This window comes from Barbus barbus (assembly GCF_936440315.1).
Source record: "Barbus barbus genome assembly, chromosome: 34".
In the NCBI taxonomy this organism is placed as follows: domain Eukaryota; kingdom Metazoa; phylum Chordata; class Actinopteri; order Cypriniformes; family Cyprinidae; genus Barbus; species Barbus barbus.
Genome location: NC_136762.1, coordinates 24,740,840 through 24,767,055, shown reverse-complemented (window position 1 = coordinate 24,767,055; position 26,216 = coordinate 24,740,840). Strand labels below are relative to the sequence as shown.

At 39.4% G+C, this 26,216-nt stretch overlaps 1 protein-coding gene across 1 annotated transcript; it reads left to right on the top strand.

Moving 5' to 3' along the window:
• Positions 1 to 451: 451 nt before the first annotated feature.
• LOC306854208 (glucose 1,6-bisphosphate synthase-like) lies at positions 452 to 26,216 on the top strand. Its single transcript, XM_079392040.1, has 14 exons — positions 452 to 1,107; positions 2,643 to 2,810; positions 10,911 to 11,017; positions 15,401 to 15,485; positions 15,674 to 15,757; positions 15,837 to 16,030; positions 17,939 to 18,128; positions 23,201 to 23,298; positions 23,583 to 23,763; positions 23,958 to 24,051; positions 24,285 to 24,414; positions 24,556 to 24,745; positions 24,834 to 24,967; positions 25,255 to 26,216. The coding sequence occupies exons 1-14, from the start codon at positions 1,006 to 1,008 to the stop codon at positions 25,355 to 25,357; spliced, it is 1,860 nt and encodes a 619-aa protein (XP_079248166.1). The 5' UTR covers positions 452 to 1,005; the 3' UTR covers positions 25,358 to 26,216.

Here is a 26,216-nt window from a genome sequence, read left to right as displayed (position 1 = left end):
CCCAGATAATACTGTACTCAATTTTAAATATTAAAATAATATTTTATTAAAATATGCACTTTAGTCTTATGCCTAATATGCAGAAAACAGTGTCACATTCAATAATTAATTACATTTTAATTTGTAATTTCATATTCATGATCTCTAGAATAGCAAACCACAAAACTAGTCATCCACTGAGGGTCCACAGCAGGGTTCCTCAAATCTTTCTCTGGAGGACCAATCTGCTGCAGAGTTTAGCTCCAACCCTGATCAAACTCACCCACCTGTGATTTTCTAATGATCTTGAAGACTCTGATTAGCAGCTCAGGTGTGTTTGATTAGGGTTAGAGCTAAACTCTGCAGGAATGGGACAGATTTGAGGATGCCTGGTTGAAAACATCGAGGGAAAAAAAAAACAACAACTCAATTTCCCAGCATCCCCCATCTAAACCCAACCCACCCCTGAGTTGTGAGTTTAGCTAAAGAGTTTGATGGTCACAGCTGTTCATATGCGACATAAAACCACAGCAACTCTCTTCCAGTTATAGAGAAATATTTGCACACGTGTTGTGTGGCGTCACGTGCGTAAATAACGAACTGCTTTCTGATCACCAGCAAACACACTTAGGCTAAATCCACCGATGCTAACCGCGTGTGGCTCACCGGCTGAGGAAGCCTTGTTTGCTTTTAAGTGAACTAATCCAGCTGCAGTGCATTTAATGGTCAATTATTTTTGAAGTCGTCAGAAAATGTAGTGTTTAAAACGATCCATATGTCATTTGGTCTGTGAGCATGGATGAGTCGCGAAGTACAACAGTAAGTTAGCTATTTTGATGCGCTTTTAATGAGAAGTTGAGGCTCTGTCTCGCCTTTCGCCTGTGACCTATTTGAATGGTGACGTCACGCCGTTAATCTTTAATTTCCGAGCACGCTGTGCGCAAAAACATTCAGTGAGTGCACCGGTGGGAAGCAGCTGGATTAGAAGGTGGTGTCTGAACTCACCCGTCTGGCTCTACCGCTATAATGGGGTCTAATGGAGACCTCAACGCAAACTCACAATGTCTCAGCAGCACTGGGGACCTGGTCCTGGACGAAGCAGTCAATCAGTGGATGTCCTGGGATAAGGTGAGAATATAACCGGGTTTAAAGATTCTCACACTGACATTATGACTGGTGTGTGACCATTGTCAGTAGTTTTATATATTGTTTTCATAACCTTCTTGTCTTTATCAGACTGTGCTCGTGCATTTTTAAATGCAGCATCTGTTGAGAAATTAAATAAATTCGTTTTTATGTTTTCATGACCATAAAGTGCAATGTTTATAGAGAGAAACTCTCTGAAACATTCAGTATCACATTGCATTTCACTGCATTGCAGTGCCAACTTGAGTCATTCACATGTTTTGGCTGTGGTGGTACAGTGATGATGCACCATGTTGCTACAATAGTTTTTGTACCATAGTAGTACCACAGTATTGCTGGAGATATCCAGGTAAATACCATAGCCCATGAATTTTAGTATCTTGAAATATATGAAAGTAACAAGGTATATGCATCTGATTCCATTGCTGTACCCCAGTACTCTTTCGTTACGGATGGTCCTACCATGGTACACAACTAAAAAAAACATGGTATTTCCACTCTTACAAAAAGTACTGGTCTAGTTAGCACAGGACATGCCATCACCATGTTTTTGCTATGTCAAACGGGGTTTGTCTGGTACATTGTAATAGCTATTTTCAGAATTTACACATTGTATTGTAAGGATATAGTACAGTTTGCAGCTCTTTTTTCAGTTTTTGTTGCACAGGCAAATTTAATGTCACATGTCTGGCTGACCTCATCTTGCAAATGTCAGACTCCACCAGGACTGGATGACTGGTGTATATAGAAGTACACTAGAGCAACCAGCTGGAAGTTGTAATAAAAAACCATTAGCTCAGAAATAGACCGAAAGTGGCATTTCCCTTCATTGTATGTTTAAGTGGTAGTCCTACTTGTACTGATTTGTACTTTTAATGCTATTTAAATATTCTTATGTTCACATGTTTAGGTGGCTCAGCTAGCTTACATTTTTGGATTAATCAGAAGTGCCGAGATAAGCTTTCAGCAACGGAAAAAAGGAATTATTAATTTTCCATCCTGACTGTTTAAAAAAACAAAATCCGTGATTAGATGCATTACAGCTGACTCATTGCTGAATCTGGCATACTACAGCAAATGCTGGGAAGAGTGTCTGGTGCTGCCCTCGTTTTTCACTTTTTAGATGTGAGAACATTATTGATTTTTGATCTGATCAATAACTTACCATTTGCAATGGTCTGTGGTGTCCCAGAATCATGTTTGTCCTTAAAAATCCCTCTAAGTTAGACTTCTGTACTTGACTGTTATGTGTGGGTTGGTTAGGGTTGTTAGTTGATTTGCGTGAATGAATGAGTGAAAGAAATGCTGATTAATTAGACAAATGATTGCATATCAGTATTTGCTGGGAAAAGTCCCCAAATGAAGCCGTGTGGGTACTATGTTGGGACAATATGTTGAATAAAGACTTGGGGGGCCATTTTATGCATGGGTTCAGGGGTGTTATTTATTTAAATTTTTTTAGTTTGTTTTTTTCACACTGAAATTTAAGTTGACAACACTAGTTTTTGTCTCTTTAGAATCCTCAGACATGGAAGCAGATGGAGTCTCTGGTGCGAGAGGGTGGTGTGGTGGAGCTGAGAAGGAGGTTGTGCTCCAGGATGACGTTTGGAACGGCTGGATTGAGAGCGGAAATGGGTGCAGGGTTTGCTTGCATTAATGACCTAACTGTTATCCAGTCTACACAGGTTAGTCCAGGTTAACAGTATGCACAACCCTCTACAGTGTGAGTAAATCACTCGCATTTGCGACTAAATCTTCATTCTGGGTGGTTATTAGCCACAGCCTCCAACTCACACACTAACGAGTAGAATGTATTAGGCAAAGTATACATTTACATTTATTCATTTAGCTGACTTTTTTATCCAAAGCGACTTACAATTGCTATATATGTAAGAGGTCGCACGCCTCTGGAGCAACTAGGGGTTAAGTGTCTTGCTCAGGGACACATTGGTGTCTCACAGTGGATTCGAACCCGGGTCTCTCACACCAAAGGCATGTGTCTTATCCACTGCGCCATCACCACCACCACCAATATACCACCACCAGTATAAGTTTAACACAGCTATATTTTCACACGCCGATCACTCTGAGCGCTCCAGAGTTTCACTTCCATCAAGCGATCTGTGCTATTTTTCAACTCCTCTCAATGGATGTGCAGCGCACCTGTATTTGACGTACCATAAACTCTAGTGTGAAGGCTTTGCTTTTTTTCTCACACGCAAAGAGCGAGAGAGTCTTACATACCATGCAGAATTGACGCGCTACATGTAAATAATATTCTTTGTGGTATTTTCATGTCAAAATAGCAGCTTTTCTTTGGAATTCTTCAGCTTTTAAGAGCTGCCGGGTTCTCCTTGTAGTGGGCGGAACTAATGCACAAATGGCAATCTCATTGGCTGGCGCTCACCTATTATCGTCCCTGTTTTGATTTCAGCGAATCAGTTCGAGCGAACGTAGACAACGTGATTAATATTCATGATCCAGCCACTCGTTAATCCCTTGTGCGTTTTATATTGTTATTAGTAGTACAATTCATAATATTATTATCTTATCAGTATTATTGTTATCCCCCCCTTTTTTTTTCTTTTACAGAAACACTGAATGACCAACAATATCTTAAGCACCAGCACCAAGTTCAGATAAAGTGACTAATATGCATTCATACATGGATCCCAAGTTTTAATTATAATTAGTAGGGGTCGACCGATATGTGTAATAATCGGTATCGGCCCTGAAAAACAAAGTAGACCGAGAACCGATATATGTCTGGTGTAAAAATGAAAATGAATGTCAAAATTAAGAATAACAAGGTTCTGACAAAAATGGCCTTCCCTAGTGTTGGTTGCACTTCTTACTCTTGTCTTCCCCCATGCATCCATCTACAATAAGGGTAATTTATAAAGAGAGAGTTAAAAGTGGGGCCACTGTATGCTTCATGATTAAGCCTATGAATACTAAATACTACGGCTAAACAGCTTGGGGAAATGTAAGTATTTGGCTTCAATAATTTACATGTTAGAAATGTATGTGTAATAGCATAACCTCTCATAATTCTTCATTAATTATTTTCGGTTGACTAAATCATAACCTACAAGAGGGGACTGTTCAATTCATCATCTAATGCACATCAATTGATTAATTTAAAAAGCGCAATGTATATAATAAGTGTAAATTTAATTGTCTTCATAGCTCCATTTTGTAGAAGTTGCGAAGAAGACCGCAACTATTTTAATGAAACTATAACACTAATAGCCTGTTATAGGCTCACTTGGTTCAATAGCCTATTGAAATGTCCCAATTTCCATCATCATAATCTTGGCCTATGTGACAGTATCTTAATCTTGGCCTATGTGACAGTAATTTCCATTAGTTTTCATTTACAGAGCAGTGCAAATGAAGGCATAAAACATTAATTTAATTTATCTTTTAATCAAATGAGTTAAACTCAAATTTGGCAAACCAAATGGGTTTACTATTAAAATTAAAACATGGAAGAAATAACGTATTGTGTGATTTGTTCTTTTAAACAAAAGTTGTAATAATTGTAGTAGTATTATTAAATAAACCAAACTTTTATTTTGACGGGTTGCCATGAGGACCTCTTAAGTTTCTGTAGCCTATTTATGATATGACGATCGTTTTACTCAAACGAAACAGTCAAATGCTCATGAAGTAACTCTCAGAGCAGTTCTGGGGATGATGTTCATATATTTATGTCCTCATTTAGTGACATGGCAGATGCGGAAAACACCGCGAGCGTCGTGCACTCCAGTGTATGTGTGTGTGTCAAAACCGCGCGTCTGTGCCAATCGCCGAACATGCAGAATTCATATTTAAATAGTCTTTTTGCAGCTTAATGTTTACACAGAGTCCATATTGTGAGTCGATTTAAGTGTACTGACCTACTTTTGATTAATTCATCCAAACTTTGACTAATTCCGTGACTCCGCGTTATACAGTAAATGCTATTTATATGACTGGATTCCGCGATTCCCCCTGCATTTCCCCCATCTCGGAAACCATAAATAGATAAAATTGAGGTTTTTACAACTTCAGTGTAGTGGATTGTAATTTATTGCAACTTGAGCAACGTCTGCTGCTGCCTTTGAGAGAGAACTGACGCGTGATGAAGCAGCAGTTCGCAAGCGCTTTCGGTGTGAGAGTGCCTTTAGTCTTCCACGTTGATTGGTCGGACTCCTGACTCTCAACAAATCAGATGCGTGGTGGGCGGAGACTGCTCTAGGCCACAGAGTGGTGAGTTCCGACAGGCTGCATCAGAGCCAAATAGCACGTTTCAAAATTAAATAATTTTATCGGCACATCGGTTTTACAAAATGACCGATACCGATTATCATAAAAATGCTTAATAACGGTGCCAATAATCGGCCAGGCCGATAATAGGTCGACCCCTAATAATTAGTAAACTTCTAGTTCATTTTATAAGCATAATATTATTTTAAAATATCTAAAATAATTTGTAGCCAATGGCGATTAACCTGTTAACGTTCACCAGAGCGACCTCGCACTGAACGCTCTTTGTTTGCATGTGTCATTGTTTTCTAATAGAATAAATGAAACGGGACAAAGTTAATCTTGACAAACTATATATCATTCTGAGGGTCTAAGCCTCAAGCATCGACGACAGATCGCTGTTTTTCGATGGAAAGCTTATAAGGAATGAGTGGCACAAATTTGCTACATTTGTGTAAGCAGTACACATCCAAACACACAGAATAAAAAAGCAGTACGTACCTTTATCATTGTAATAACGAGCCACAAACGCGTCCACTGCTGAAATCCCAGTTTAGTTAGAGAGGTAAGGGTCCACAGAACAACATCCCAGCGAGCACTTTTAGTCCAACGAAACAATAACGTTGTAATAAGGATGAATATTCCTTTGTTTACGTTTCATTTCTTCAGAGAGTTATTGTTCGCGTCCGTTATGGAATAAATTACGCTCAAAAACAGCGTCTTGGTGGTAAAAAAACAAAACGATGTTGCAGCATACGGTTTTACAAACATAATGAGACCGTCTATGGAAAAAAAAGTCTCAGAAAAGCGGAATATAGATTATTTGAATTTGGCGCTCCCTCCTGCCGGCAGTGACGCACACTGTCATCTGAGCGGGGCATAACTTAGCGATCTGCTTTATCCATAAAAAACTGTTTTTTTTTTCTTCTACATTTTTTATGTGTGTGTGTGTATTGTGTGGGGAATGTGGCCGTGTCTGCATGATTATAATATGTATGGACGGACATCAGCGTGTTTATTAGCGACTCTATGACGGCTATCATTGTGATTCATTGATCAGCTATTATTGATTATATGGCCCATCTGTTTGATTATAATCTGAATGGAAGCACATCAGCGTGTGTTTACTGACTCTATGACCATGTCTGGCAATATCACTTCACGTCTGGCAGTGATATTTATCATTGTAATAACGAATAACGAAGAATACTTCAGTATACATACTATATACAAAGCATTTTTTTTCTATTTTTTTCCTTTTTTATTACTCAAATAATTATTTTTGTATTTTTTAGTGCTCAAATAAATCTGTCTATTATTTTATAATTGAAAAACTATGCAGGAACATGTATAATGATGACTAAAATAGCTTGTATAATTCTGCAATCCATTTGGTGGTTATTTTTCCTCAAACAGGGGGGTGGGGGGACTATAAATAGTTTCTGAAAAAATATTGCAGGAATCTCATTTTTCATGGTATCTTCTTCAAATTTGAAATATGAACTTATGAGACGCATGGCTTTCGATCCATTACTTTTCTGGATTGCTCCAGGACTTATTTCATGTACAGGTCCTTTTAAAAAAATTAGCATATTGTGATAAAGTTCATTATTTTCTGTAATGTACTGATAAACATTAGACTTTCATATATTTTAGATTCATTACAACACAACTGAAGTAGTTCAAGCCTTTTATTGTTTTAATATTGATGATTTTGGCATACAGCTCATGAAAACCCAAAATTCCTATCTCAAAAAATTTGCATATTTCATCCGACCAATAAAAGAAAAGTGTTTTTAATACAAAAAAAGTCAACCTTCAAATAATTATGTTCAGTTATGCACTCAATACTTGGTCGGGAATCCTTTTGCAGAAATGACTGCTTCAATGCGGCGTGGCATGGAGGCAATCAGCCTGTGGCACTGCTGAGGTGTTATGGAGGCCCAGGATGCTTCGATAGCGGCCTTAAGCTCATCCAGAGTGTTGGGTCTTGCGTCTCAACTTTCTCTTCACAATATCCCACAGATTCTCTATGGGGTTCAGGTCAGGAGAGTTGGCAGGCCAATTGAGCACAGTAATACCATGGTCAGTAAACCATTTACCAGTGGTTTTGGCACTGTGAGCAGGTGCCAGGTCGTGCTGAAAAATGAAATCTTCATCTCCATAAAGCTTTTCAGCAGATGGAAGCATGAAGTGCTCCAAAATCTCCTGATAGCTAGCTGCATTGACCCTGCCCTTGATAAAACACAGTGGACCAACACCAGGGGCCTGTACCATGAAGCCGGTTCAGCAGGCTAGCCAGGTAAGTTTCAGTTTAGTTTGCGCCAACTCTGGGTTTTAGGTACCATGAAAGTGGTTTGGCTTTTAGCAGTGTTCATCGCCATAGTAACTTGCGCTCCACAGCTAACCTGCTCCAGGGCAGGTTATGTTCTGGTTTAGAGATCTCAAACCGAAATCTGACCAATCAGCTTCAAGCAAAGTGACACATCTCTGACGCAATAAAGCCACTCCTCCAGTTTCTCTTACTCCAAATTAAAGGACGCTACATAATAAAACATTTTTAAAACATAAAATCATCAGATTTTTTAGAGATGATTATTTATATAATTATTATATCTTTAATCCATTACACAAGCCAGCTTAATTTAATAGTAATTATTATGCTTTTAATCCATTACACAAGCCAGCTTAATTTAATAGTAATTATTATGCTTTTATTTTAAATTAATATAAACACATAGATAATATGCAATATAAATACGTTTTAGAATCAATAGCTGTAAACATGACTACATATGAGTTTAGATTTTTAAGTGTTATATCTATAAATATTATAAACTTTACGAATTTTACTTGCACTTATATGGTAAGATAAGTTTTTCATGGATTGATTGTTTCATCTTGCTGTGTAAATGTGTTTAAATTCTTCATATTGTTCAATCTTTGGTAGTGAATCGCACTGACTCTCTCATGAGAAGTGAATCACAGTTTCAAGGCATGTGATTGGCTGCTCATTACTGATGTCACACATTCATGTGCACGCGCTCCATTAACTCAGGATCAAGCCTGAGTTGACAGAGAAAGTTGATGATCAGCTTCATGGTACCAACAAAGCCGGATTGGACTGGTTTGGTTTTGTCAACTCAAAACTAATCCTGTAACCCTGAGTTTGTTCATCCATCATCATGGTACAGGCCCCAGCATCACTGACTGTGGGTACTTGACACTGGACTTCAGGCATTTTGGCATTTCCCTCTCCCCAGTCTTCCTCCAGACTCTGGCACCTTGATTTCCGAATGACATGCAAAATTTGCTTTCATCCAAAAAAAGTACTTTGGACCACTGAGCAACAGTCCAGTGCTGCTTCTCTGTAGCCCAGGTCAGGCGCTTCTGCCGCTGTTTCTGGTTCAAAAGTGGCTTGACCTGGGGAATGCGGCACCTGTAGCCCATTTCCTGCACACGCCTGTACACGGTGGCTCTGGATGTTTCTACTCCAGACTCAGTCCACTGCTTCCGCAGGTCCCCCAAGGTCTGGAATCGGTCCTTCTCCACAATCTTCCTCAGGGTCCGGTCACCTCTTCTCGTTGTGCTGCGTTTTCTGCCACACTTTTTCCTTCCCACAGACTTCCCACTGAGGTGCCTTGATACAGCACTCTGGGAACAGCCTATTCGTTCAGAAATGTCTTTCTGTGTCTTACCCTCTTGCTTGAGGGTGTCAATGATGGCCTTCTGGACAGCAGTCAGGTCGGCAGTCTTACCCATGATTGCGGTTTTGAGTAATGAACCAGGCTGGGAGTTTTTAAAAGCCTCAGGAATCTTTTGCAGGTGTTTAGAGTTAATTAGTTGATTCAGATGATTAGGTTAATAGCTCGTTTAGAGAACCTTTTCATGATATGCTAATTTTTTGAGATAGGAATTTTGGGTTTTCATGAGCTGTATGCCAAAATCATCAATATTAAAACAATAAAAGGCTTGAACTACTTCAGTTGTGTTGTAATGAATCTAAAATATATGAAAGTCTAATGTTTATCAGTACATTACAGAAAATAATGAACTTTATCACAATATGCTAATTTTTTGAAAAGGACCTGTATTTGTATATGAAATAAAAAAACATTCAGTGTGGAAAAATATTTTTCAAGGCACGTCAGTGCCTATAACATTTTATCTTTTTGAGCATTATCAACTCTGGATGATAGATAGTAAAGCCCAGAGTCTCTTCTTTCCAAAGATACCTAATTTGTTTGTGTAAGCACACTTTGTCACAAACTGTTACCATTTTAATTTAGGTAGGTTATTTTCACCTGCGAGGCCACAAATGGGGGTGAAGGTTAACAGGTTAATATAAACCACCGACCATAAATATAATGGCCTGTTTACCCGAAGTGTGAAGTAAAACAACTGTTTGCATAATTTCAGCAATAACAATTTCAGTGCAAAATATAGCCCATCTGACAGTACAGATATCCGTAATTCATTCATATAGTGATGGCAAGAATATATCACAGAATAATGACAATATCGATGTCTCTTTAGTGTAGTCATGGAATTTCAGATTTTACCATTTGAAATGCTGTTTAACACTAGTATGTATATCTCCACGTTGATGGGAATTGTTGGCATGACAATTAAATGATTGGACAAAATGGCTAACCATCCCAATAATTGATTACTTGATTATAATTAAGTTAAGTACTTCTCAATGAAAACAAAAACAGGTATTGCTAATTAAGGAGAGATAATTAAGCACACAAATTTCACTCATTCAGAATAGGAGGATCCCCTATGTGAGGTAATTTGGAAGCCAAGTTAGCCAAGCCTCCACAGACAGTGTGTGTCCTGAGCAACATCCAGTTCATGGTCCAAAAATGTGTGCTAAATTTGAGATTGTTCCACATCAACCAGTAATTTTATTTCTGGTAATGGACGTTAAAAAATTCTGGAAAGAATGGTGTGCGATTTTAGGACTGGCTTGAATATAGTCCCATCATTGATCAGGGTTTTTCTTTCAGGTGTCCGCCGGGCATTTGGTGGCAACAAGTCCAAAATGGGCACATTTCAAATGACTGGATTTGGCAACTAGAAAAAAATCCACTGAGAAGTTCAGTGAACATCAGAAAAGCTGCATGTAAATTTCTAGTTAGAAATGAAAGGCCATCAACAGACACCTAAAACAGGAAGCATCGCCAGCAGTGAACAAAGTTCAAAGAGCTAGTCCACAGTGTAGTAAACCTTGGCAACCCCTTAAAGTTGAACAACCCAACCCCCCTACCTGCTTGCCTTTGTACAACACAAGTACACAGGATATACTGTATGATGTCAACAATGTCAAATGATGAGATAAATATAGAAACGTGGCCAAGATGTTTTCATTACAAAAGTGTAGTAGTTGTAAATCAGATCCACAAGCTTTTATCTTGTTTGCTTTGTTTGTTTTTTTTTTTTTTTATATCTTGAATTTTTTGACAGTTACAGTTTCCGTTCTCTTTTGGTAATGATGATAACTCTGTTTTTTTTCTTCATTATTGTTGTAGGGGATGTACAAGTACTTAGCCAAATATGTCCCTGACCTGAAAACAAGAGGGCTGGTGGTCGGTTATGACACTCGTGCCCAAACAAGTAGTGGCTGCACCAGTGAACGGTAACGATCTCCACTCCATTATATGAACTGTCTTTATGCAAATACACCTTCACTGTGTTTATAATCTGACATATTTCATACATGCATCAACGAAAATGCATATTCTTTTTTTTAAATATTATAGGCTAGCGTTTTGTCTTTTGATTTGTACATGCAAGTTTGTTGCACATACAAGAGTTTTAGAACTAGAAAATGACATGTATACCATCATGCCAAGCCTATTTAGTAGGTGAACAATTTCATTCAGTCTTTATCAGTTTTTAATTAAAGGTGTAGTTGCAAAACATGTAAATTTGTCTTGCTCGCCTACCCTGAAACCTGTATTTTTTTTTGTTTTTCCCTGTGGATCATAAAAGGAGAAAGAGGTTTTGAACAAAAATGAGGCTGAGTAATTGATAAGTTTTAATTTAGGGGTAAACAAACGCTTTTAAACTTACCCTGTAACCTAATATATTTTTGGATTGTTGCGAAGAGAACTCGGTTGACGGTCTCGGTTGAGAACTCTGTTGAACTGACGGTCGCCATGACAACCACGTGGTCTAATTGCCACATGTAGAAGGGCATGTGACATCACACACATTATAACAAGCATAAAAAAATGTTTGTGTACAACTGTAATATTAGTAACAGCTGTAATAGAATTTGGTATTTATAGCATGTAGAAATAAGACTAATTCACAAATTACAAAAAAACAACATGCACGGCGTTTCCTTTAGATTGGCGCTACTGATATGTCACCATGACTCCGTTCATAAATCTGACTGTCCATTTTATAACTAAAGAATGGAAGCTGAATCTTCGCAGTGCATTCCAAGAGGTGATGAAATGGAAAAAAACCCGGCATGCATTATCACGGATAACAGGGCCAATATTGTAGCCGCTGTTAGGAAGTTGGGATGGCCGTGGCTGAACTGTTCCGGCCATAATCATAATCTGGTCGTGACAAATCCAGTGGCAACTGAAAAGGAGAGGACAGCCAGGGCCATGGGTTTGTGCCGAAATGTGGTGGCTGCATTCGCCCACAGTTGGCAGAAAAAGAAAAAAACTTAGAGAAGAGCAAGAGGCCGTAAACTTACCAACACACAGTTTGATACTGGTAAATTGAAACATTTGTAGTATTGTCAGTAAATTTCGGCAAAATAGAGGGATTAGATTTAGATCAGATGAGTCATAATCTTGAATTAAAAAATTTTAAATGGACCATTAATTTAAAAACCTCTTATTAAAAAAAAGTTACATGTTTTATTTATTTATATATATATATTTTTTTTTTGTAACGCATAAATTAATTTAAAGTTTGAATTCATTAATTATAAAGCCGATTTGAATGAAAACAGTGACAGATTTCATTTGATAGAAAGAGAAATGCCAGAATGGGCAATATATAAATGTAAAGGTGCCATACAATACCATATTTTAAGTTGTTCTCTGATATCTACATAGAAGATATGTGGCTTAGGTAAGGGCAAGACATCTCCAGAAATGGTTTTTCATGTCCATTTACAATCCTAGGATTTGTCCCTAGAATGAATCGGTCTGTTACTACCTTATTTGGAAGGGTCATGAATAATAATGCTGAGCTCTGCTCTGATTGGCTGTTTCACAGTGCGGCTCATTTCAGTAGCTCACACAGCAGGAAGGAAACACAGGGAAAATATATATTTCAATACTTTCTCTCGCAGTTATATCATGGGGTAATTATACTATAAATAAAATGCGGGCATCAGGGAGCTGCTATTAATATGCGGGGCATTGAAATGCACGATCGCATTTTAGTTTCACTTTAACTTTCAAAATTCGCGTCAAGATCAAATGCTTGTCAGTGGTGCTCAGGATCTCTATATCATTTGCCATCATCCTCATCTCTCCTTACTCTGTTTATGTGGTGAGAGAAATCTTATGTACTGTAATGTAACAGGCTACCGCTAGCAGCTAACCATGTCCATTTAGTGGCTCGCGTTATTTTATTAGAACGCGTTATTTTCTTTCCGTGCCTTAAATAAAGACACCAACCCATCCCTGCAGTTCACATCCCCTGCACAGCCTGGAACATAACATTTATTTCCACGATCTGCCATTTTCGCTGTTGTCCTCGCTTGTTTCTTCACAATACCTGCAGAACTTCTGATGATTTGGCTGTGCAGGTTCGACTGGCATAGAACATGGGCGGGTATATGCAAATGTTGGGGGCGTAACTATTAGTGATCCCGACTGTAACGTCACAGTTGGTGTTATGTTCTGATTCGCCTATTTTTCAGTGGTCTTTTGCATTCACAAGATTTACATAAGGAGGAGGAAACAATGGTGTTTGAGGCTCACTGTATGTCATTTCCATGTACAGAACTGTTATTATTCAACTATGCCAATGTAAATACAGTTTTCCATTCTATGGCACCTTTAAGAAAACGAAATGTAGGCTATAGCCTAGGCCTATATAATCCGATAAAAATGCGGATCGTTTTAATTTGCGACTATGCTCGAAACACTCATGTAGAACAACAACAACAATTTTGTATTCTCTTGTTCCATCGCTACGCCAGGATTGTCCCATGCGATGGGGAAGCAAGCAAAAAATGATCCAGAGAGTTTTGGAGCAAGCCAACGTAATTAAAAGAGTGCTGGATGACCGATGGCATCTTAACCTGACATGGCAGGACATAGCAGTGCTTGAGTCAATAAATGCAGCACTCAAGCTAGTTTTGGAATTTACAGATTTTTATTAAATGAGAAAGTTATTACTGCATCGCCGGTTAAACCTGTGTTGAGGCTGCTGACCAATGATCTCCTGGACCCTACACCAGAAGATAGTGAGTTAAAAAAAAAACCTCAAAGAAAATGAGCGCTGTCTTGGATGATAAATGTAAAGCCGAAGAAGGGAAAAAAATCCTATCGAAAGCAACTACTTTGGATCTAACTCATCGAAGAGACAATGCAAATTACTGAAGATCAGCCAGACAACGCTCAAACTGAGGAGTCACTGGATTCAGCGGAAGGAACCAGCATCGCACCTGCTGTCAAGAAAAGAAACGCGAAGGCCGCAGTTCCTATTCCAAAGAGAGCGCTTGCAGACGAGGAGTTTACGCACTATTCGGAAGAGGAGGCAATTGATGCCAGCGACGACCCGCTTGCTTGCTTGGTGGTGGAACAATGAATCAAGATACCCTCTCCTAGCCACGGTTGCTAAAAAGTTTCTATGCATTTGTGCAACGAGCACACCATCTGAACGAGTGTTCAGTGTGGCTGGAAACATCATAACACCAATGAGGTCCTCCCTTAAACCGTACAATGTCAACATGTAGTTTTTCTTTCAAAGAATTTAAAATTTGTATAGAAACGACAAGGTAGGCTTAATAAATTTTCACGTTCTAATTGTTATCAGTCCTACACAGATTTTCCAGCCTGTGATTGAAGTTTTTACAAATTTTTGCAACAAATGTTTAATATTTAACTTTCTTATTTAACTGTATTTATTTATTTATTTGATATTGATTTTAATGTTTTGCAGGCTGTGTTCAGGTAGTGCTAAAATAAGCATGCACATCTGTTAATAATGTTTGAGCCTCATTTATAATTTAAAAATTTATATCGCTATATATAATTTACTATATATCCCCCAACACCGCGTCACCGATGGTAGTTGGTCCATTACCACCACGGTGGTAAAAATCTGCCACCGTCACAACTGGCAGACATCTCATGGTTGCACTTTGTTTTATGTACTTGCCCAGGAATGTACTGGATAATATAAGGTAACTACATGGGTTGGGTTAGGTTTAAGGGTAGATTCGGTGTTAGTTCCTAGTTGTTACCCAGTTATTGTATTGTTTTACTGTAATACGTATATAGTATATACATGTGGAACAGGACTGTAAAATAAAGTGCTATCCATCTCATTTTGCAAGTGAAATGAGCAAAATGCAAAATGGACCAACAAAACAGCCTGTTGTGGACAAGAGCAGTAAGAGAAAGTTAGAGAAAACATTCTCGCTTCCTGCACTGAACAATAGTGCTGCATTCAGGCACGTGCTGAGCCCATTCATCAATTTTATTCTTTATGCACTGAAAGCACATTTTTAGAGTCATAAGAACAATAGAGGTTGCTGTTAAAATCTTTCGTTCACCCACTCTAGTTCAAATTTTGCATTTTAACATGAACTTAACTGCATTGTGTGTGTGTGTGTGTGTGTGTGTGTGTGTGTGTATATATATATATATATATATATATATATATGTGTGTGTGTATGAATGCAGTTAAGGTCATATTAAAATGCACATACAGTAAGACACAAACTTTGAATCATGTAAACATCTCATTCAGAATCATGGTCGCATGTGTAACAGTGTGTATGTGTAATATAATTTTTTTTTTTCCCTCTCTACAGGCTTGCAAGGTTGACTGCCGCTGTTATGCTTTGTAAAGATATCCCTGTCTATCTATTCTCTACATATGTGCCTACCCCATTTGTGGTAAGAATTGAGCGATCATAATAATAATAATAGTTATTATTATTATGTGTTTAAATTACAGTAGTATAAGAACTAAAATATCCTTCTCAAAGTTGTTATTTGGGAAGCATACTTGGGAACAATGATAATGATGAAAGTAGAGCTTCTGTGGGATCCTGTGAATTGTTTTCCATCTTTTTGCCCTCCAGCCATATGCTGTGATGAAGTATGGAGCTGCAGCTGGAGTCATGATCACTGCATCTCATAACAGAAAAGAGGACAATGGATACAAGGTGAGCATCTGTTAATGAGTCTAAGCAGTGAGTCTAAGATGTTCAATTCATCTTTTTCAACTTTGTGAATTTTCTGTAGGTTTACTGGCACAATGGTGCACAGATCTCCTCTCCACATGATAAGGAGATCTTGCGTTGCATTGAGGAGAGTAGTGAACCCTGGCCTGAGTCCTGGAATGAGGACCTAGTTGAAAGCAGCCTCTTACGGAGAGACCCACTGGAGGACATCTGCCGCTGGTACATGGAAGAGCTAAACACTATCTGCTTCCACAGGTGCAGTCTCTCACCTGTACTAAGAGAAAATACTATTAGTCTTAATAAACTGTACATTTAAAAAATAAATAAATAAAGGTGCTAAGAAGAAACCATGATGTAAACAAACTATTTTTGTTTTCCCCCAAAAAATCTTGAATTAGGAATGTAACGATATTATCAATATTGTCACATGACGATATGAAACAATAGGCCTTTCGGGCAAAAAGTCTAGTTTTAAAAATATATTTAAACTTCTTACTCTAACATAAAAGGTCTTAAAAATTGTGGTTTGGACCATTTTGCTTTGGCACAGTATCAAGTCGTCAAGTATTGTCAAGTATGGTGACCCATACTCGAAATTGGTGCTCTGCGTTTAACCCATCCAAGTGCACACACACAGCAGTGAGTAGTGAACAAATGCACACACACCGTGAACACACACCCGGAGCAGTGGGCAGCCATGCTGCAGCGCCCGGGGAGCAGTTGGGGGTTCGGTGCCTTGCTCAAGGGCACCTCAGTCGTGGTATTGAGGGTGGAGAGAGGGCTGGACATTCACTCCCCCCACCTACAATCCCTGCCGGCCGGGGACTCGAACCCGCAACCTTTCGATTACGAGTCCGACTCTCTAACCATTAGGCCACGACTTCCCCTGTCTAAGGAACTAAAACTGAAAGCACAATATGACTTAATCCCATCGTCAAGTCTGTTTTTGCTGCGCGTTTCAAAGCCAAGCGCACACATTGTTGAGGCGATCAGCTCATGATCCTGTTTTCCGTGCCTCAGAACGGCTCTGTTCACAGTGAATGAATGCAGTCAACTTGTTTATTGCACGTGCTATTACTTTAGTGCGCATTTGGGAACGCAATGATCACCAGTTATGCTTTTTCACAGCAAATGTTTATAGAATTAAGTGAGATGTGTTTTTGTAAGCATGTTTTCAATGAAGCTAGAGATTTTCTTCAAAAATAAAAGCTCTACTGCCATGTCTGTCAAAATAAAAGCCTAAAAGTGCGGTTTGAATTGCTGACAGGTAGCGGTTTAAATCCAGTCCAAATTCAAAATATCTCTTTCAATTGTAGAAATTAAGTATTGTGATTTCCCTACTGTAGTGTAAAGCAAAAACAATGTACCTTTTGAAATGTTTAATTTCTTATACAGTGCAATTGTTTTAAAATATATGGCTATTACTGTCGTTCTTGTTATAATTTGTTTGGGATCCTAAAAATTTAGACTGAGACGGTATACTAATAAAAAGAGGGTTGAATCCCTGACTTCAAATCACTGACTTTTTTCTGACTTAAGTTTTCTTAGTTAAGGTCATGGGTAGGAGCTCTTAATTTTGAACTCTCAAAGTGCATTAGGTAGATAAATTTAACTTTAAAATGTAAAAAATGTAATTTTTTTTCCAATTCTTTTTTTTTTTTTCTTTTTTTTTTTTTTTTTTTTTTTAATCGCAATAAATGTCGTACCATGAACTTCATATCATGATATTATGGTATTGTGAGATTTTGATATCGTTACATCCCTTGTATGAAGTGTTCTTAAAAGCAACATTTTGGTTCCATAAACATTTATAGGACATTGAGTGTGAAAACCTTTTTATATTCTAGAAAACCTTTTCTGTTACAAAGAATTTTTGTGCACTATGAATCCACTTTGTGAAACCATACATCCTGACCAAAAAAAAAAATTTTTTTATTTTTAAGAGTGTATATTGGGCTTTTTTAAATAATTACTAATAGAGGTGTACGTGTGTGTGTATATGTATGTATGTATGTGTATATATATATATATATATATATATATATATAATTTTTTTTTTTTTTTTTTTTTTTCCTCAATTTGATATACTTGTAAATATTTCACAATATCCAAATACATTACACAAAATCACAAGTTTTTTTTTTTCTTCCCTCCTCATTGCAGAGAGCTTAATGCAAAGTCTCCCCTGAAGTTTGTGCACTCATCTTTCCATGGTGTTGGTCACAACTATGTCCAGAGAGCCTTTCAGCAGTTTGGCTTTCCTCCTCCCATCCCTGTTCCAGAACAGAAAGATCCAGATCCAGATTTTTCCACTGTTAGTTGTCCTAACCCAGAGGAAGGAGAATCAGTTTTGGTAAGATATATATATATACATATACACATACGCATACAGAGTATCATTTCTGCACATCGCAAAGCAGTCTACATTTACAAACATTTGTGAAAGAAAAATAAGATGTCCTAAAGAAGTCAAGTGAAACGTGGTGCTGTGATTGGATGTCACTTCTACAAGTCAATTCATGAAATTTCATCCCTGCTAGATATTCAAGTCAACTATAAGTGATTATTATTGGAAAGTGGAAGCATTTAGGAACAGCTGCAAGTCATGAAGGCAAGGCAAGTTTATTTATATAGCACATTTCATACACAATGGTAATTCAAAGTGCTTTACATAAAAGGAAGTAAAATTATCATATAAAATATAATCACAACAAAATAAACAAGGAACTTAAACTTTTAATGATTTAAAAACGATTTAAAATTAATTAAAAAAGTTAAGAATAGAAAATGATTATACATAAAATACAGTGCAATCAGTTCCGACGTAGCACAGTGCTCATTCAGTAAATGCACAGCTAAATAGATGAGTTTTGAGTCTGGATTTAAATGTAGCTAATGTTTTAGCACATTCGATCTCTTCTAGAAGCTGATTCCAACTGCGGGGGGCATAATAGCTAAAAGCAGACTCCCCTTGTTTTGTGTGACCCTTCTAACTGACTCGATCCTAATGATCTGAGTGGTCTGTTAGGTTTATATTCAGTGAGCATGTCAGCAATGTATTTAGGTCCTAGGCCATTGAGTGATTTGTAAACGAGTGAAAGTACTTTTAAAATCAATCCTAAATGTAACTGGAAGCCAGTGTAAGGACCTGAGGACTGGTGTGATATGCTCAGATTTTTGGGGTTCTAGTCAGAATCCTGGCAGCAGCATTCTGGATGAAGCAGAAGTCCATGCCGTGGCGCTTGAAGCTATAAAGAAGATCACTGAGTGCTGAGGCACATGGTGCTTGAAAGTCGCTAACAAAGATTCCTCAGCTGAAGAATTCCAAACGTCCACTGCCAATATCTGCACAAAAACTGTGTGGTGGGAGCTTCCTGAAATTAGTTTCTATGGCTGAGCAGCTACATGCAAGCCCCACAAGTACAATGCCAAGCATCAGATGGAGTGGTGTAATGCACGCCTTCAAGATTCAAGAGTTTTATTTGTCACATACACAATTATACAGAGTATAACCAGCAGTGAAATGTAGGTCAGGTCCGCTCCAAGGACAGTGCAATTATAAAGTATACAAATATTAAAAGAAGAAAAGTAGAAAAAATAAAATAAAAGAATAAAAGATAAGATAAAAAATATAAATGTGCAGATCAGTATGTTGTTGACTTAAATGGTAATAAGAGGAATGTGCAAAAATAATGTGCAAAAAAGTTGTACAGGGTATTTAAATAGCAGCAATATGAGGTAGAGAAAAATTATGAATGGCTTATTGATATGGTGATATTTACATGGAGTCAAGTGATGTTATGACACAGAGTTAGAGTTTAGGAGCCTGATGGCCTGGGGGAAGAAGCTCCTCCTAAGTCTCTCAGTTTTTGCCATCAGGCTACGGCAGCACCAGATGGAAGCAAAGTGAATAGTCGGTTACCAGGGTGATTAGAGTCCTTGAAGATTTTAATAGCTCTATTTTTGCAGCGTTTGAGGTAGATGTCCTGCAGAGAGGGGGGAGCAGACCCTGAGATGCGCTCAGCTAAGCGCACAACTCTCTGTAGTGCTTTGCAGTCCTGATTGGAGCTGTTTCCATACCACACTGAGATGCACTTTCAATACACTTTCTATGGTCCCTGAATAGAAAGTTTTCAGGATTGCTGGTGAGACCCTGAATTTCCTCAGCTGTCGCAGATGGTACAGTCTTTGCCTGGCTTTCTTGACCTGTGTTTGGATGTGTGTAGTCCAAGTCAGGTTCTCGGAGATGTTTACACCGAGGTACTTGAAGCTACTCACCCTCTCCACAGGGGTTCCACTGATCATAAGGAGTGTAGGGCTGCTGCTGTCTCTTCCTAAAGTCCATGATCAGCTCTTTAGTTTTGCTCACATTCAGAGAGAGACAGTTGTCCTGGCACCATGATGTGAGACTCTCTACCTCATCCAAGTATGCGGTCTCATCGTTGTTGGAGATGAGGCCCAGAACCACAGTATCATCAGCGAATTTAACAATGGATGTGGAGCTGTGAGAGGACACGCAGTCATGCGTGTAGAGAGAGTAGAGCAGGGGACTCAGGACACAGCCCTGTGGGGCTCCTATGTTCAGAGTGATGGAGTTTGAGGTGAACTGGCCAACTTTCACCACTTGAGGTCTGCCGGTGAGGAAGTCTTGAATCCAGTCACAGAGTGAGGAGTTTAGGCCGAGGTCTGTGAGTTTAGATGCCAGCTTGATGGGGACTATAGTGTTGAAAGCTGAGCTATAGTCAATGAATAGCAGCCTTACATAATTCCCATTGTTGCTGTCCAAGTGTGTGAGGGAAGAGTGGAGAACGTGAGAAATGGCATCGTCCGTGGATCTGTTTGGGCGATAGGCAAACTGAAGAGGGTCCAGAGTATCAGGTATGGAGGAGCAGATGTGGCTCTTTACAAGTCTCTCAAAAACCTTCATGACTATAGATGTGAGGGCAACTGGGCGATAGTCATTCAGGCAAGAGGGTTTATTGTTCTTTGGCACAGGGATAATGATGGATTTTTTGAATGAGGTGGGAACCACGGAGGTAGCACGGGACTCATTAAAGATAGACGTGAACAAACCAGCGAGCTGATCGGCGCAGGACCTCAGAACACGGCCAGTTATCCCATCAGGTCCGGCTGCTTTCCTGACATTCACTCTCTTTAGCGCCCTCCGAACCTCATCCTCCGACACGGTGATTACAGGATCATCGCTGCTCTGCCTGCTGCTTCCTGACGCGCTGGTCGGCAGAGATGCGCCGCCGCCGTTGCCATCGAAGCGGCCGTAGAAGATGTTTAACTCATCGGCCAGCAATGGATCTGCTCTCACCTCCACGGAGGATTTGTTTCCGAAGTCACAGATGGTCCTCAGTCCCTGCCACATCCGTCTAGAGTCGTTGAGCTGGAAATGAGACTCAATTCTCTCTCTGTATCTGTGTTTAGCGGCTCTTACTGCACGACGGAGAGCATAGCACGATGCTTTGTACTCGCTCGTATTCCCAGACAGAAGAGCCTCATTGTAAGCGGCAGTGCGCGTGTTAACCGCGGCACGGATTGTTCTGTCCACCCACGGTTTCTGATTGGAGAATGTCCTTATCGTTATTGTTTCTGTAGCTTGCTCGGTTAGCGTGTTTACGAAGCTTAATGCTACATCCGTGAACTCGCTGACGTCAGAAGAACTCGCCCGGAACATGTCCCAGTCGACGTCATCAAGCGCCGCCTGCAGCATAGTCTCTTGAGTGGGAGGACCAGCGCGTCACTACTCTGCACCGGAGGTTCCTGAACGAGCCTTTGTTTGTATCCCGGTGTTAGAAAAATGGCGGCATGGTCCGATTTGCCAAAAGCCGGTAGTGAGCGGGCTTTGTAGGCATCCTTGAACTGAGTGTAGCAATGATCCAGTGTGTTTGGTCCTCTAGTTGGACAGGATACGTGTTGATGGAAGTTCGGCATGACCTGTCAGAGGTTGGCTTTGTTAAAGTCCCCCGCGATAATGAAGGCAGCGTCAGGATGTTTGTTAATGTAGCCGCTGAGCACATCGTGAAGTTTAGACAAAGCCAAGCCGGTGTCCGCCTGTGGTGGAACGTACACAGCAGTAACAATGATCGATGAAAACTCCCGGGGCAGATAATGGAAAGATGTTCCAGATGAGGCGAGCAGGAACGCGACAGAATGGAGATATTCCTGGGATCACACCATTTCTTGTTGATCATGAAACATACTCCTCCACCCCTGGATTTACCGGCCTCTGCTGTTCTGTCCGTCCGAAAGACAGAAGTTATCACTTGGCATTACAGCAGTGTCCGGGACCATGGACGAAAGCCACGTTTCTGACAAAGGATGTTACAGTCCCTTATGTCCCGTTGGAAACTAATCCTGGCTCTAAGATCGTCCATCTTATTCTCCAAGGATTGGACATTAGCGAGGAGAATGCTTGGAAGAGGAGGACTGTGAGCCCTTTTCCTGAGTCTGACTCGAATTCCAGCGCGCTTCCCGCAGTGTTTCTTGATCCGTCGCCTCGGGGGGGTATTGTTTATCTCCGCGTTCCGAAGAATCTCCAGAGGCCACGCAGGATTCGTGGATAAAGTGTCCTGAAGCAGGTTGGTGTACGGTTCCCAATGTCCAAAAGTGTTTCTATGTTGTAGGTGATCAGTGCCGACGTGAGATGTGTAAAAAGAGAAAGTAAAACTAAGTAAAAAAGAAAGTTGAAGCAAAATCTCAGCGGAGCGACCCGAACGGCGTCCGAACACAGCGGCGCCATCTTGTGATCCGAAAGGATAGGTCTGTCAGAAGTGGGATTCACTGGACACTGGAGCAGTGGAAACCTGTTCATTCTGATTGGCGAGTCTGGGTTTGGCAAATACTAGGAGAACATTACCTGTCTGACTGCATTTTGCCAACTGTAAAGTTTGGTGGAGGAGGGATAATAGCATGAGGCTGTTTTTTAGGGGTGTGCTCAGCCCCTTAATTCCAGTGAAGGGAAGTCTATATGCTTCAGCATACCAACACATTTTGGACAATGCTATGCTTCCAACTTTGTCCTTATGGACCTTTCCAAGGTCCATAAAGACATGGTTGGATGGGTTTAGTGTGGAAAAACTTGATTGGCCTGCACAGAGCAGTGACCTCAACTGCATCGAACACCTTTGGGATGAACTGGAACGGAGATTGTGAGCCTGGCCTTCTCGCCCAACATTAATATCTGGCCTTCCAAATGTTCTACTGGATGAATGGGCAAAAATTCCCACAGAAACTCTCCAAAATCTTGTGGAAAGCCTTCTCAGAAGAGTGAAAGCCGTTACAGCTGCAAACAGAGGACCGTGTCTGTGTATTTATATAACCCCCTTGGTTATGGTGCAGTGGAGGGAAAAGGTAATGCTGTACTAATTCATCATGCAGACATAACCATTGACTTGTGTTGCACTGACTTTGTTTTAGGAGCTGTCTCTTCGTTTGGCTGAGAGAGAAGAGGCCCACATTGTTGTGGCCACAGACCCTGATGCTGATCGCTTGGCTGTTGCAGAGCAGAATGACAAGTAGGTTACCTTATGTTCATTAACTCTGATTCCACAGCTGAATAGTTCCACACTTCCACTGCCATTTAATATCCGTGCAAAAACTGTGGTGGGAGCTTCATGAAATGAGTTTCTATGGCTGAGCAGCTACATGTAAGCCCCACAAGAATGACAAGAAGGTTATGTTATGTTCATTTAAACCCTCAGCTGTAAAATGTAGCAGTATCAATTCTACTGAACAGTACTTCTGAACTCTTGAGTGAATCAAGTGGCGTATAACTTGTGTCCTATGTTTTTATGGGCAGTTGTGGTTGGAAACTGTTCACGGGAAATGAGTTGGCTGCATTGCTCGGCTGGTGGATGTTGTTTAACTGGAAGGAAGCAAACCCTGACCCAGCAGATACTGGGAGAGTATACATGCTAGCCACCACTGTTTCTTCCAAAATACTTAAAGCCTTTGCACGCATAGAAGGCTTTCATTTTGAGGTTAGTTCAAGTCTTAATTTGAGTTATTACTAAGACTCAAAATACCTTGAGTGCTTTGTTATTCTTACATGTAGACTATGGTCTATATAAAGATAAGACGATTTTTGTTTGCTAAACAGAATACAAAGCCACAGCTTAATAGTTTAACTTCTTAATGAACTCTGGTATTTTTACTTTGCTCCCCTTCATCCTAGGAAACATTGCCTGGCTTCAAATGGATTGGAAATAGAATTCATGAATTAACAAAAACAGGGAAGGAGGTCATTTTTTCATTTGAAGAATCCATTGGTAAGTGCATTTATCTTACACTTACCTGCAGTTCAAACTATGCCAACAACCCTGTTTATTCTGTAAATATAGTGGGATAGTCTGATGGTGACAACATTTTTGGGTGAACTGTTTACAGAATACGTCACACAATTAGTGTTGAAGTTCAAAAGGGTTTGTATTTATCAATTTGAGTGTAAAAGCATGTGTAGAAGAATGCTAACATTGTGTCTTCGTCTTTATTTTGATTCCAGGGTTTTTGTGTGGGAACATGGTTCTTGATAAGGATGGAGTCAGTACAGCAGCTGTTGTGGCTGAGATGGCTGCTTATCTACACACCAAAAACCTTTCCTTGAACCAACAACTAATCAACATCTATGAAATGTATCTCTTCTGCTACTTTTTTTCTTTAAGTGCCTGATAATCCAATCTAAATTATATTAGGTGTATACTATACCATTGCGTTCACATTTTACTTTGATCGTACAGTACGTGTTGATTGTTTGCTTCACTGTCGTACCCCAGATATGGCTATCACATTTCTAGAACATCCTATGTCATCTGCAATGACCCACCAACTATTCATAGAATATTTAGCCGTCTGCGCAATTTTGGGGGTCCAGATGTTTACCCAGAATCATGTGGAGACTACTGCATCACACACATCAGAGATGTGACCACTGGTTATGACAGCAGTCAGCCTGATAAAAAATGCGTATGTCAAAGCAGTTCTATATTTCTTGATTTTAAGTCAATGACAAACAGTTTGACTGGAATAAATGTTATTTTAATATATCCTTTAGGTCCTTCCATTGTCAAAAAATAGCCAAATGGTCACGTTCACATTTCAGAATGCCATTGTTGCAACACTTAGGACCAGCGGGACTGAGCCAAAGATCAAGTATTACACAGAATTCTGTGCAGCACCGGGAGAACGGTATGTATCTTCTATATAAGTTTTCAAAATGAATGCTATTGTTGAACATGCATTCGCTACTTTTGTGTTCAGTTCATTAAACATCAGTGCAAAAAGGGCTCAGAAGATTGACACTGGTTCTGAGAAAGCCATTCGTGCAAGTATATGTGGCTTAAATGTTCAAATGCATAATTTTATGCACACTACCTAATGTTCTGTTTTTGAAAATAGAAGGCAAATAATTGCAAATTTGGTTTCTTTTTTTTTTGTGTTTTTCAATTGTATATATATATTTTTTTTTTTTGCAGTGATATCTCCAGTCTGGAGGAGAAGTTAAGAAAAGTGACTGCTGCTCTAGTTGAAGAATTTCTAGAACCTGACAAGAACAACCTGCTTCGCAGATCACTGTAGCTTAATTTAAATAGTGGTAAGATCATTGTCTTCATGGGCATCTTGTGTAAAACCAGTCCCAAAGTCCTGTCAGTGAACCGTTCTGTTAGTGCTGTTTTATCACTGAAATAATTTATTTGAAGAAAAATCACCTTATGGCTCTCAAACAAAAAAAAGTAAACATGAATTTTTCATTTTAGTGGCTTATATATGACAAAATATTGTCATGATCATTTTGTTCTTTTGCAATTGAATGTCTTGCTCGGAGAAAGAAAACAGCTTTGATTTTATTTGTGTAACATTTTTCAAGAGTGTCACAGTACCACCATAACTTCTGCTGTGTTAGGCCCAATATGTTTCGATGTTTGCTGGTGTACAGGTTTCAATATCAATTCACGTAGACAATATGATAGACATGGTCTGCTCATTATTCTCAGAGGTTTTGCTGAGAGCTGCTGCTGCTGCTACCTTTTAAAGCTCTATGAGCTTGTGTATTTGTTGTGCTCCCATAAACCTGTCCATTTTATATTTATATATCTCTATCGCCGTTGATGCTCGCACCCTTTGTGGTGTTATATGCCTTGATAATCAGTAGGCAGGCAGGACAGCACCTTGTTACTCCCTGAATTTCTGCTGGCTTTGTCACGCTGGATACGCACAGGGTAATGAATGGAAGAGTCGATGTATTTTTAAGATTTTGATTTCTGCCATGTTTGATGGGCATATTTGACTTTTACTTGACTTTGTGGGTTATATACACACTAAATCAAAGATTCAGTGTGCAAAAAAGACAAGCGAGGCATTGCATTCTACCAATAGCTAGAGACCAGAAGGAAGATAATCATTCACTCTTTAGCCATTTGGTTACTTAAATACCCAC

Coding starts and splice junctions, on each gene's coding strand:
- LOC306854208 (XM_079392040.1), top strand. CDS start 1,006: ATGGGGTCTAATGGAGACCTCAACGCAAACTCACAATGTCTCAGCAGC. Junction 11,018..15,400: donor AGTGGCTGCACCAGTGAACG/GTAACGATCTCC, acceptor CCCTCTCTACAG/GCTTGCAAGGTTGACTGCCG. Junction 24,052..24,284: donor TTCATTTGAAGAATCCATTG/GTAAGTGCATTT, acceptor TTTTGATTCCAG/GGTTTTTGTGTGGGAACATG.